Below are 13,302 nucleotides of genomic sequence, written 5' to 3'. Positions count from 1 at the left end.
TTTTTTACATAGGCAGTGCTCACTAGAAGTGTGCTAAATTTAATTGAAATATACACATTTCTCTAATATAGATCTTGTCAAATCTCCCAGAAGATGTCTTTGTTCCGCCTTGGACTTAACGTTGTTCATATTACATTTCTGTCTGCTGACTCTCACTGTTGCTGACAGTGTGAGAGTTTTGTTCATAATCTTAAACCACCACTTGGTATGAGATTTTTAAAAGAATATATTAGTTTTCCTAAGTCATGTTTAATGTCAAATGAGATACCGACAAGACATTCACTTAAAATATCACTTATGAACTTATCTTGGAGAAAAGCAGAAAACATGTACTTCAAATTTCCTTTGTTGTAGACACTATTACAGAATGTAGGTGTTGTACAACAAAAAGTGGCACCAGACTGAAATCACTGGCCTTCTTTGCCACTTGCAAATGATAAAGTATTATGAATGCAAAACGATGAGGCTTGGCCCAAAAATGCCAAGTAAATATAATCAAAGCCATTTCCTTTGAATAATCCTTTTCTCCCCATGAGGTCATTTGTCATATTCTACAGAAGGACAACTTTCTGCAACCTATGAGGCCACACTTTTCTGCCTTAGAGGATGATAGTAAATCGTAGGTCATTCTCCAACCTATCCCCCCTTCTTCCCACACACATTCTTTCTGCCTCTGAGTGATTTTAGAGATCACTTAAGGAAAAGCATCTATTGAAGGTGAGTCTATCAACTATAACATGGAATCCATCTTTTGTCCTATAAGCTAACAGCCATGAGAAAACTCCTCCAGGTGAAATATTCTAGTATGTTCCTTTCTGAGATCTATGTTAAAATTTAAGTATTTAAAATCCGCATCATTTTAATTTCTGAATTATTTTATTAGGGAGACTCTATTGTCAGAGTATTTGTAATTTGATCGAGATAGAGACTGTGCACGGGAGAGTGTACATTATTTAGAGGAATGAGGTAGACTTTATAATCCGTTACTTTCAATCTTAGTCCAAACGTCTAAAATACATGTTTAAAGAATTATCAGTTATTTTTCGGTATTACAGAAAGAGAGATGTTATTCCAATGAATTTTGGGGTTTTCCCAGACCACAGTATTACTTGAGATTTGGCTCTTTGGGGAAAAAGAAAAAAACAAAACAAAACAAAACCAAAAAAACATGTGAACATGTTTAGCCTTTCTTTCATAGGGTGGTAAAACGATAACGCAGTCAGAATCACTACTGTGAGGATACCTTTAGCACATTAATGCGCTTTTTAAACTTTACAACTACATGGTGTATATCAAAAGTTGCCGAAATTACTCTTAATGCTTCACAAGGAGAGTGGTTGGTTTTATTCTTTTGCAAAATTATTTCATCACCATAATTTTCAAGTATGCTGAGATGCCCAAGGGCTCTCCTCATTGCTTAAGCGTCCCTGACCTTTTTCTTTTTCTTTTTTTTTCTTGAAACACACAACATCACGTCCACAATGGGCAAGGGAGAGCCAAATCAAGTGACACCACCAAAACGCATCCACCAAACAAAAGGCTCCTCAGCAGCCGCCTCCGTCGGAGGGCCTCGTTCCCGATGTTTTCCAGTAGGGGGAACTAAAGACCCACTATCCAGCCGTCAGCAGGGCTCGGGGACTGCGTGAGTTCCCAGAACCCGCCTTCTAATCCCCGGAACAAGCCTCAGACAGCTACCAGCGAGCCCGTGATCGCACGTGGGCCAGGCCACCCCGGCCACCCCGGGGCACCGCCGTCACTGGCATCCCTTTGATCTAACGTGGCTTCCCGTAATCATCCCCCGTCCTGATGGCATTCACTTGGTGGTTTTTGCCTTAGTTTCCAGGGTTTGTCATCTTTGGGCTGGAATTCGGCTCTTTTTGAGCTTCTTTTAGCTCAGTGGCTTTTCAGCTTTCCTCCATCCTGTGTTTTCCGAATTTCCTTTCAGACGTGCTGGTGTGTGTGTGTGGGGGGGAGGGGGGGTAAGAGCTTCGGGATACGCTCCTCGGCCCACGTCCCTGACCCCGTCCCCGACCCAGGCATCTCGCGCCCAACTCCTTGCGTCCCACGATGCGGCGTCAAGCTCCTCTTTGAGGGGTCATAAGGCAACGGAGCAGCCTAAGCGGGGGTGCCACCCCCCACCCCACCCCGGGATTCCTCAGGGGCCGTACATCTTGCTAAACGGAGCCGGTGGAGGCTAGAGATCTCGCACCCCCACCCCCCGTTTTTTTTTTTTTTCTTGTGCCGTTTTAACGACGTAGGAAGCACCCACACACGACCTTTCCGCTCCAAAAGGTGGTTGTGTTTTGCCTCCTTTCCTCTCCCCCCTCCCGCCCAGCTTCTCATTCTGCTAAAAGGTGAAGACTGAGTGTTTGTGTGATTTCAACGGGGAGTGAGGCTGCGCCCTGGGTTCCGGAGGATCATCTTTTTCCAGAAAGCGCGCGTGCATCCACGGCGGACGGAGGGCGGAACGGCCAGGAGGGGCTTCCATGAAATCACTCACCGCGAAAATTACCTGCCCGTTAAACGGGGCGCCGCGAGCAGCGGGAGACCGGAGCCCACCTGCCCCCTCCCGGGGCTGGCAGGAGGGGGGCGCGGAGGCCCGGAGCGGGGGGCGGCTTGGGCTCCAAACGGGCTCGTTTCCGTCCCCCTAGGAGCCCCGGCTCCCCGCCCCTCCGCCGCGGCTGCCCGGCGGGCTGGCGCCCCCTGCACGTGCGGGGGGCGGGCTCCGGCGGTGGAGAGCTCAGCGCACCCGTCCTCACCCCGCCCCGCCCCTCCCCGGGGCCGACTCCGAGCCGCTCCCGTTCCTCCCCGCCCCGCCCGCCTCCGCGCCTTCCCTCCTCCGAGTCCTTCCACGCTCGGCAGCTGCAGGAGGAGGCGGACGCTCTGCGGCGGCGGCGGCGGCGGCTGGAGCGCAGGGACGGGCGGCTGCGACCCGCGCGGGCGGCGGACTGCGCTGCGCGCTCGCTCGCTCTCGGCGCGCTCCCCGGCCCGGGGCTCCCTCGCCGGCCCTGCGGGCGCCCGCAGCCGCGGGGGGCACGGCCGCTCGGAGGCGGGCCGCGGGGGGGGCGCCGCCGCCTCGGCCCTGCCCCGCGCTCCCTCCCTCCCTCGCAGCCCCGCCGAGTCGGAGTTCGGAGTCTCCACCCGAGTCGTCCTGATTCCTCTTTGCCTCTTTCGGAGACGCGAGTGGCGGAGGGAGGCAACGGGGCTGCAGAGGACAGGCCCGCCGGGTCGGGCGCCTGCAAAGTGTTGCTCTGACACCTCCTTATTATGGAAGTTAAGTGAAAAAAAAAAAAAAAAAAAAACAACCAAACTAACTAAAACCAACAAAACCAACCAAAAAAAAAAAAAAAAAAAACCAAAACCAACAAAGCAAAAAAAAAAAAAAAAACAAAAAACAAAAAACAAAACAAAAAACAAACAAACAAAAAACCAACTCTGGACGTGGAGCTGCCACCGAGACGGAGACCGGGGAAGGAAACCCAGTAGGCAGCCCAATGCTTCTGCGGCCGCGCGCTGGCAACTTTGTGGAACACTTTCTAGGAATTAGGTCTTTGCCTCCCCCTTCGTCTTCCTGACTTCCGAAGAAAGAACTTGGCTTTGGATGGCAATGGAGCCTGAGGAGAGGGGGTTACACGCCCTCGAATAATCAATCCCTCCGGCTGGGCTGAATTTGTGGGAATTTGGGAAGCCAGAGGGTGGAAACACAGCAGCCTTTGGAGTGCCCTCTGCTAATCTGGATGGATCTAAACGTGCCCCATTCAAGACCTCTCCACTAACCCCTTCTGGTCTTGCGACTTGCTCTTCTGGACTTTAATTAGCATCTAGGAAAGTCTAAACTTTGGACCTACCTCTTTTTTTGATACTTATTTTTGTACTTTTGCTCTGGGATTGGTTTCTTAAACACTCTGGATCCTTTTTAATATGTCAAAATGAGTCGGCTGATGTTTACACAACTACTGCTCTGTGGATTGTTATATGTTCCGGTTGATGGTAAGTTAAAAATACTTTTATTCTTCCCCCTCCCCCCTAAAAAAAAAAAAACCCTCATTTCTTTCTGAGTGTGTTGTGGGCTATAAATAAAATGACATTATGTCTGTTAGCCCCTTTTGAGCAGAAACAGGGGCTTTTGGGGGACCCAGATTTTAAGTCTTTGTTTCTAGACCGCTGCAAGTGGGATGTGTTTGTAGTCACCTATTGTTGTTATTGTTGTAATTTTCTTAATTAATTGAGGAGTTGGGTAATAAATAATGGGCTCTCCGTCTTGTTAGAAAAAGGAACATTAAAGCAGATCTCTTGAATACTCTTGTGCCTGCTCCCTTTTGCTGTTTGCTCTTGTATCTGAACTTTGGCTTAGAAATTCAATTGAAGGAAAATAGTAATGGACACTTCAGGGAAGGTTCAGTGGGTTAGGAATTTGAGACAGGGTATCTCAGGGATCAATGGGTATCACTTGTGTGCGGCTGAGTGCTCTTCTAGTGTGAAATCAGAATCAAGAATTTAGATCATAGGGAGAAAACTGTCAAAAGTGAGACTGGGCGAGGCTCCAGGAAGGGGGAAGCATAAGCTCTGGGCTGGCCGGGGGGCACAGAGAACGCTGAGCCCAGTCCCCAGTGGCAGACACAATGGGGATCTGAAACAGGTGCCCTAGGTGTCTCCCTCTAGGTTGAGTCAGTCTATCAAGCAGACAGCATTCTGCCTCTGATTCTCCTGTCTTTTGTTCAGATGTGGTTTCCTGGGATATTTTCACAGGATGTCAGTTTCTTGTGAGAGGATGGCAAGATCTTTTATGTAGCTCTTTGGAATGATGAGTGGAAAGTAGTCATTAACGTGCTTTTTTGTTCATAAGAGAAAAGTCGAAAGAACGCTTGGTATTAACCTTCCGGGAGCCTTAATTTTCTAATCGATGGAAAGAATTTGTATAAAGAGAAGCCTGGGGCATGTTTGTTTGTTTGTTTTCCTGAAAATGTGGATTGTAGTGCTTCAGATTCGTAACTATTGTACTTGTAAAGAATCTGTGTATTGGTCCAAATATTTGAGCCACCATGGTAGCTTGTTGCTACGTAAACTTTCCTCCAGCATTTGCATTGTGGACGAATTCATTATTTGGGACACTGCCTATTTTTGCCCGCCTGTAGGAGCTAACTTTGTTCCTGGCAGCTGCTGCTGCACAGAACCCAATGCATCGGACTCAAAGCAGGAAGGCTTTCCATAAACGTGAGGCAGTACAGATGAGTTTACCTACTGTCAAGTGGCTGTTTTCAATCATGGGCTACATGAGTACCTTTGCCCCCAGCGGTAGTAGGCAAGGCATTCGCGCGGCCACGCCGCTTTTCCTTTTTCCCTTCTAAGCAGTAGATGTTTCGGAATTAATCATCGTGAATCACACTGTGACAGTGTCTATAGTCATCCCTAATCATTCACCACGCATTTTCTTCTTCAGTACATTTACCTTTACAGTACATATACATTGCCCTAACCAAAAGGTTTACGTATTTCTCCCAAGTGTGTTTGATTGTCATGACAAGAAGACTTTGATATGACTTTTTGGATAATATGTCCTCATAAAGCATGGATTTGTATATTTCAATACCAGGAATGCATGTATAAACTATATATTAGGTGACAGAATTATCAGCTAGTTGTTTCTTTCTTTCTTTCTTTCTTTCTTTCTTTCTTTCTTTCTTTCTTTCTTTCTTTTTCTTTCTCCTTCCTTCCTTCCTTCCTTCCTTCCTTCCTTCCTTCCTTCCTTCCTTCCTTCCTTCCTTCCTTCCTTCCTTCCCTCTTCTTTCTTTTTTGAATTAGTGTGTAGCTAAGAGGAATACAATTAAATTGCTCAGTGGAAGTGACAGAGGGAATCAGAAGAGCTTGGTGTTACAGAATGTAATTAATGTACCAGAGTGTTTGGAGGTATATGAAACAAATGCAATTAACCAGCTTGCTGGAACAGCGTAGCAAGACATCATCTCTCTCCTTCCTTCCCTCTCTCCTCCTAGCCTGCCTCCCTCTCTTCGTACCTCTCTCCCTTCTTTTCTTCCTTCTCCCCCTACCTCACCTCTTATGCTCCAGAGACACACCTAGGACCTTTGTTCTGATTTAGTATTATAGGATAAAGGGGAAGTTTATGTCTGGACTGTAATTGTGCAGTAAAATTCATGGTAACGTAGTGAAAAATACCCAAGGTTGAAAAGTTGAAAAGGTAATGGTGAATTTGTGTGTGTGTGTGTGTGTGTGTGTGTGTGTGTGTGTGTGTGAGAAACTAGTTTTTGTATTCAGCATCTACTACTTTTGAAGCAAATTAAGCTGTGGACACTTACTGAATGAGTACATAAAGCATATATCTGACATTGGATTGCCTTTGGTTTACTCCAGAATGATGACAGCCTCTCCATGGGGATTGTTGAAAATTTGGGATGTAGACAACACTGCCCTCTAGGCTATTCCGACACACTGGGACTGAGCGTTCACATCTATAATGAGGGGGCTGGTTTTAGGATCTCTAAGGCTATTTCTCTTCCAGGATTCTGTGATTTCTGTTTACTTATTATCCTTCTTAGAAGTGTGTGCTTATTCTCCCCATGAATTTCAAATTTAGAGAAGCTTGTACCATTTCAAAGATATACTGACTATCCTTGTGCTAGACACAGAAATTAATTTTATTCAGTGACAAATGATACATAGATTTGCATTGAAATTTGCTTGGTGGGTTATTTATATGTGCATTTTTATAGTATATGAAAAATGGTGGAGTTTTGCCTTCTCATAGAAGATATCTGCTAATACTGTTTATGATTTTTTTTTTTTTTTTGGTACCTTGTGTCTGTAGGAATCCATAGAGAATAAACATTAAGTTAGTTGAGAACTAGGGACAAACTTTTCTATTTTGGATGTAAATAAAGATTTTCTCATTTGATACAGATTAATGAACCACATACATATTTATCATTACTGTTCCATAAGAGAATATGTATTAAGTTTAGCTTTTGTTCTACAGATTTTCTTTATTTTTAAACAAGAGTATGGTTTTATAGTCATTTATAGGGAACTAAACATCAGTTACCACAATGCTTTTTAATTGCATCTATTTCCTGTGCGTTGTGTCAATTCATTAATTATACAACAGTTGTGAAGAGATGTTTTTAAAGTGACAATAATGTTCTTATCTTCAATTTTTAAGTATTCTCTTTTTTAAAAAAAAGAGTTTATTTATTTGTTCATGAGAGACACAGAGAGAGAGAGAGGCAGAGACACAGGCAAAAGGAGAAGCAGGCTCCATGCAAGGAGCCCGATGTGGGACTCGATCCCGGAACTCCAGGATCACGCCCTGGGCCGAAGGCAGGCACTAAACTTCTGAGCCAGCCAGGGATCCCTATTTTTAATTATTCTTAAATGAAAATGGCACACATGATATTTGGGGAGATAAAGATAACGTGTGCACATAGTGTAGACACATAATCTCATACAGGTTTATACATTTTACTAAAGTGACTTTTAGTAATGGGCTCATTATCAGAGCCATATATAGTCTATTTCAGAACTTAAACTCCATAAAAGTACCCTGAAATTTGTTCTTGCAACTATGTAGTAATATCACTTTGTATTGGCTTTGTTTGAATAACCTTTGACTCTAGGCAACATGTGGACTGTAAACCAAAAGATTTCTTAGAGCATAAAAAGAAAGAGTATCTTAAAGGGGAAAAAAAGTTATGATTATAAAAAAAAATAATAATAATAATAATAATAATTATTATTATTATTATTCTGGTCATCTCATCCCTGAGCAGTTTGTATAAAATAGCATCTTTGATAATAAAAATATTGATATGTAAGCAGATTGCATATACTGGAATACATATATAGTAATGAAGGGAACTTAGATATGTGAGATGTGTGTGTCTAGTGATATCTGCTGCAGTAGTTCCTGCAATCTGTACAAGATGCATATACTTCTTATGTGCAATTAAGTTTTTTGAGTTTTAGAAAAAAAAAAGATTTTCATTTTACTTATTTCTCCTCCTACTCTTCTTTTTTCCTTCTCCTACTCCTCCTCTTCCTTTCCTCCTCCTCTTCCTCTTCTTCCTCTTCCTCTCTCTTTCATTTCTTTCTTCTTTTCCTCCTCCTTTTTTTTTGGACCTGGAGGAAAGAATTAGAGAAACAAACATTTGAAGAGTGAAGAAAATATGTTTCTTGAATAACAATTTAGAAAATCTGCCTTTAAAGGAGACATGTTAATAATGTTACCTTTGGATATATCCAATTTGGGTCTTGGCTGTCATTTTTCTTTTATAATACTATATAGGTTTATGCAAACTTATTTTGCATAGATCCTATCTTTTTTCCAGCTAGGCAAACAGAAGTTTACTGATCTGGGTTCAAACAGACAATGAACATTTACAGATGTTCAGATGTAAATGATCATTTACAGATGAACAGAGTGCTATTTTATAGATAAAGAAAAATATTGTTAGCTTTTTATAGTGTCCCCAGGTATAGACTTGTCAACCTAAATAAATACATTGGTATTTATATTGATTTTCTTTTTTTAATTATTGAATAAAGCATGGATGAATAATTACATAAAATCTTTTAAGAGGGAATTCCCATCAACTCTTGCAATGTATTAAGTATATGTTATACCATCCCAGAGATTTAATATAGCATCTAAAGTATAGTATACTTACCCAAAATACCTATTTCTGTCTGTCTCAATGCTGATACTTCTTATATTGCTGTAATCATTTTGTAGGAGAATATAGGTACTGTGAGGATATACCTTGGCTCTTCTATATATTGTTGTATCTCTTCTATATATTGTTGTATCTCCAGTGCCTTGGACAGTGTTTGACATATCCAGCTTACTAGTTGACATTTGCTTGATATCTAATAAGAATATATCAAACTTGGAAGGTAACTGAACATACTATGGTGATCATTTTGCAATGTATACAGATTTCAGATCATTTTATTGTATACCTAAAACTAAAATAATGTGTCAGTTATATCTCAATTTTTTAAAAAAGGAAAAAAATACTAAACTCAAGCTGAGGATATAATCTTCTTTTTCTAGTAATTTCCAGCTCAGTAAATGTCATCACTATTCAAAGAACTTTCCATGACCCAAAACTAGAAATCATTCTTGCCTTATTCTCATTGTCCATATCCAATTTGTTAGTAAATTCTTTGAAATATGTTCTCGTATCAACGATTTTATGTGTGCATTTGTGATTTCCCCCCAATATTTTATTTTAAGTGTTTCCAAACATATAGCAAAGCTGAAAGAATTATACAGTAAACTCAGATATCTTTTCTTAGATTCTAGCATTATTTTACTATACTTGGTTACCACACATCTATCCATTTATCAGTTCTTCTAAGCATCCATTACATTGTTTTTTTTTAATTTTTTTAAATTTATTTATGACAGTCAGAGAGAGAGAGAGAGAGAGAGAGAGAGAGAGAGGCAGAGACACAGGCAGAGGGAGAAGCAGGCTCCATGCACTGGGAGCCCGATGTGGGATTCGATCCCGGGTCTCCAGGATCCAGGATTTTGGACATTTTATGGAATAGGATTATATACTATATTGTCTTTTGTGACTGTTTTCTTTCCCCTAGTCTAATGTTTTCAAGGCTCATCCATGTTGTAGCCCATATCAATACTTCATTACTTTTTATTGCAGAGTAGTATTCCCTATCATTTATCCTTTTTTTTTTTAAATTTATTTATTCATGAGAGACACAGAGAGAGAGAGGCAGAGACACAGGCAGAGGGAGAAGCAGGCTCCATGCAGGAAGCCTGATGTGGGACTCGATCCCAGAACTCCAGGATCACGCCCTGAGCCGAAGGCAGACGCCCAACCGCTGAGCCACCCAGGTGTCCCTCTATCATTTATCCTTTGAATCAATCAGTTCATGGACATTTGAGTTGTTTCTGCTTTGGGGCTATTCTATATATTATTGCTGTGAACATTTGTATACTAATCTTTATGTGCACCTATATTTTTCTTTCCTTTTGGTGTATACCTGGAGTGGAGTTGATGGCTCATCTTAACTCCCCTGTTTACCCTTTTGAGGAACTGTAAGACTGTTTTCCAAAGCAACTGTACAGTTTTACATTCCTAGTGGCAATATATGAGGTGAATATATTCTTTTAATTCACCTTGGAAAGAAAATATTGGGTGACCTTTATGAGTTTGATGTGATGTTTTATAGCGAGACAGTTTTATATTATAATAATATATCTTAAATTTCCATCTATACTACTTTCTTATCCCTTCAGTGATTGTCTTCTAAGTCTTCTCCAATCACCCTGTAAAAGTCTTACAAATGAAATTCACTTACATTGAACTTTTCACTTTCAGCAGAGACTTCAATAATACTAAATATAAATTATGGAATGATAGCACCTCAGAGCTAGAAGTTTTCTCAGTTAGGCAGCACAACTCTGTCTTTGGTTGGATACATGGAGAACTGAAGCTCAGAGATTTTATGTGCTTTGTCACAGATCCCTTTGCTACTTAATGGTAGAGCTGTAGCTAGGGTCCAGCAATGTTTATTTCTATACCATGCTTCTCTTGAGAGACTGTTTTGAACTTCTCAGCCCTGGAACTCTTTGCTAGGAGTTCCAGACTTGTTACTGCAATGACCAGCTGTTTTCTGAACATATCAATGGGAGACATAGCTTGAGATACGTTGAGAGTATCTATTTGATTTAGCACAGGCTTATTGAGCATCCATTTATAAGCAAGTGGCATGCTGTGGGCTCTGTGAGGAACATAATGACCTGTTAAATAATTTCCACTTTCAACAAGATCACCCTGTACAAGAGAAGATACAATGTGTTTGAGTCACTAAAGCAAAAGTAGTGTCTGACAAGTGGTTGAAGGTATATACAACATAGTGTGGGAACTCAGAGAAGGAATAGATGATTTCCAGCTGGTGCAATCTGAGGGAAGTCGGGATCAAAGAGGTCACTTAGAGGAAGAGTAGGGTTTTAATAGAAAGTTTGGAAATGGCATTAAAGCAAAAGAAATAATAGGAAGAATGGCACAGAGATGACAAAGGTGTGCTAGGGAAAAGGCAAGAAATCTAGTTGAATTGTAACATAGTTTGTCCATAAGGCACAAAGTGTAAGATGATTATTGTAAGAGAGTCAGTCAACAAACAGTACAGAGTTTGAATAAATATTTTAAACTTTTTATGCCTTTTATCTGTAAAAAGGCATGGTGATTATATGTGTATATAACAGTTGATATGAAGAGTGAATGTGTGCGTGTATGTGTATATATGAACTGTGTGTATATATATATGAAAACATGTTTATGTATGTATATATGTTATATATAGAAATGATATGTAAAATGTTCTAAAGAGTGCTTGGTGCTTAATGAGCACCATTTAAGTGTAGTTTATTATTATTTTTGTTATATCATTATATCCTTTCCAGTATTGACTGCAAATAATTTTAAGAGGAGTTTGGCTATCAAGCTAATGAACTATGTTTGAGATGCATTTCATGATAATTTTCACATAATCTTTCAAGCATGGGTCTTCAGGTGACTGATTAAGAACTTTGTTGCATCTTAAGGTGAATAATCCGTGGCCACACCTATGCAGTTGTGACAAAGGTGCTGTGACAGGTGTATTTCCATTGCATCATATGCTGATTACAGAACAAATGGAATTCCCAAGTGAGTGGCATTATGAATGAAAGGAATAAACAAGAGAGGACTACCACAAATAGCAATTTGTTAACAAATAGACCATGCTTTTATAATCTGCCTTTTGGTTCATAAGGACTGATTTTCATATTATCCAGAATATTTTTCCCCTGGTGCTTTTGATATAGAGTACCATGAAGATCAATACTGTATAAGACAAACTTTGTTCTAAATAAACACTCCTAGTACAGAAAATACTTTTTAAAATCAGCATTCATTCTTCTCTTATATTTTTTTCTTGTCCATTTACTTTTCTTTCATTTAGGATAGACCTTGATTCTAATAATTTTGATGATTATCCATTAATTAATCCATTATCTGTGTTTATCAGAAGGGATAACCTGAGTACAACAACATTACTATTGTGGAACCACACACCTTGGGTGGCCAGAAGCTCTAGACTATAGCTTTTGCTCTTCTACTAATTAATTGTATGACTTTAGATCCTTACTTTAAAAAAAGATGAGATCTGTCTGTATAATAATCTCCAGCATCTGCTTAGCCTTAAATTCTCTTATTGTAAGTAATTTAGTTTAATGTCTTATCATTTATGATTATGTTTGAGTACAATTGGAGGAGAAAATTTAGCCTGGAAAAAAATTATCCCAAACCATATACATCCGTCTTTGAAAATAATCAGTTTATTGTCTAATCCGCATAGGGTATAACCCCATATTTTGGTGTGGGCTTAATGATGTGAATATGAATGATAGGCAAAATTCACTAGTCTTGTGATTTACATCCACATAATGACCATGGAACTCATGGTTTCTTTATGAATAAATTGAATTTAAAAAATAATAATATTGAGAAAACAATAGTCTTAAACCAATGTACTTAGTTTATGGGCACTGTAACTAGAACCATATGAAACCCAGCAGTTTCAGCTCAGGAAACAAAGTTAATAGCCACTTTTTAATTTCCATTGTAAGGATTGATGTGGGATCTTTTTTCCTAGTTTTTGTTCCCAAGCCTTTTTAGAAATGAGCTAGAAAACATGGAATATAACTCAACTATGCTATTACATCTCTTTTCAAGTTTAAACAAGGCACCTCCAGTTGAAACTATTCTTTTTTTTTTAAAAAAGTCTAAAACCTATGCAACAGTTACAATGAAAATGTTCATAAGAATGATCAAAAAAGGGAGAACTTCTGATTTTCAAAAAAATTAAATGAAGAAGCTTTCTTTATAAGAAAAGGCTATAAATTTTATAAATCAAGGTCATGGGCACACTTAAAAGTTTTGTAATGTGTATTTCCAAATATTAGCAAGTAGTAAAATATAAACTAAATCATTTAGGTATATCTGATAGTTTTTAGGGTTACATTAAATTAAGGGAAATTCAGTGGAACCTGGCAATAGGCATTCTAAGATGTGTTTATATCTTTAAAGTGAACTCTAATGTACTGTCAAATAACAGAGTAGCTATTAGCAACCAAGTTCAGTGTTGATCTTTTAAACTAGGGAAGGCTTTTCACCTTCCCCTCCTTAAATTCACAAGAGCTTGTCCATTCTAAAATAGCTTCGAATGTCAACAACAAAGCAAGAAGCCATCACCCAAATGCCAATTACGTGAACCCCTCTTCAC

At 40.0% G+C, this 13,302-nt stretch overlaps 1 protein-coding gene across 5 annotated transcripts in view; it reads left to right on the top strand.

The window, feature by feature from the left end:
- The first annotated feature begins 3,353 nt into the window (after positions 1 to 3,353).
- ROBO2 (roundabout guidance receptor 2) overlaps positions 3,354 to 13,302 on the top strand; it is a 581,315-nt gene continuing 571,366 nt past the window's right edge. For 3 of the 5 annotated variants that reach the window (XM_055313854.1, XM_055313852.1, XM_055313851.1), the window contains exon 1: positions 3,354 to 3,990. In XM_055313854.1, the coding sequence (XP_055169829.1) occupies positions 3,930 to 3,990 (61 nt within the window). In that variant the 5' untranslated portion in view covers positions 3,354 to 3,929. The remainder of the gene's footprint in view (positions 3,991 to 13,302) is intronic. The other 2 variants (XM_055313855.1, XM_055313853.1) reach the window with 1 other exon arrangement.

Source organism: Nyctereutes procyonoides, unplaced genomic scaffold (assembly GCF_905146905.1).
Source record: "Nyctereutes procyonoides isolate TBG_1078 unplaced genomic scaffold, NYPRO_anot_genome, whole genome shotgun sequence".
In the NCBI taxonomy this organism is placed as follows: Eukaryota; Metazoa; Chordata; class Mammalia; order Carnivora; family Canidae; genus Nyctereutes; species Nyctereutes procyonoides.
The sequence above is the reverse complement of the archived record's forward strand: the minus strand, read 5'-3'. Positions and strand labels throughout refer to the sequence as shown.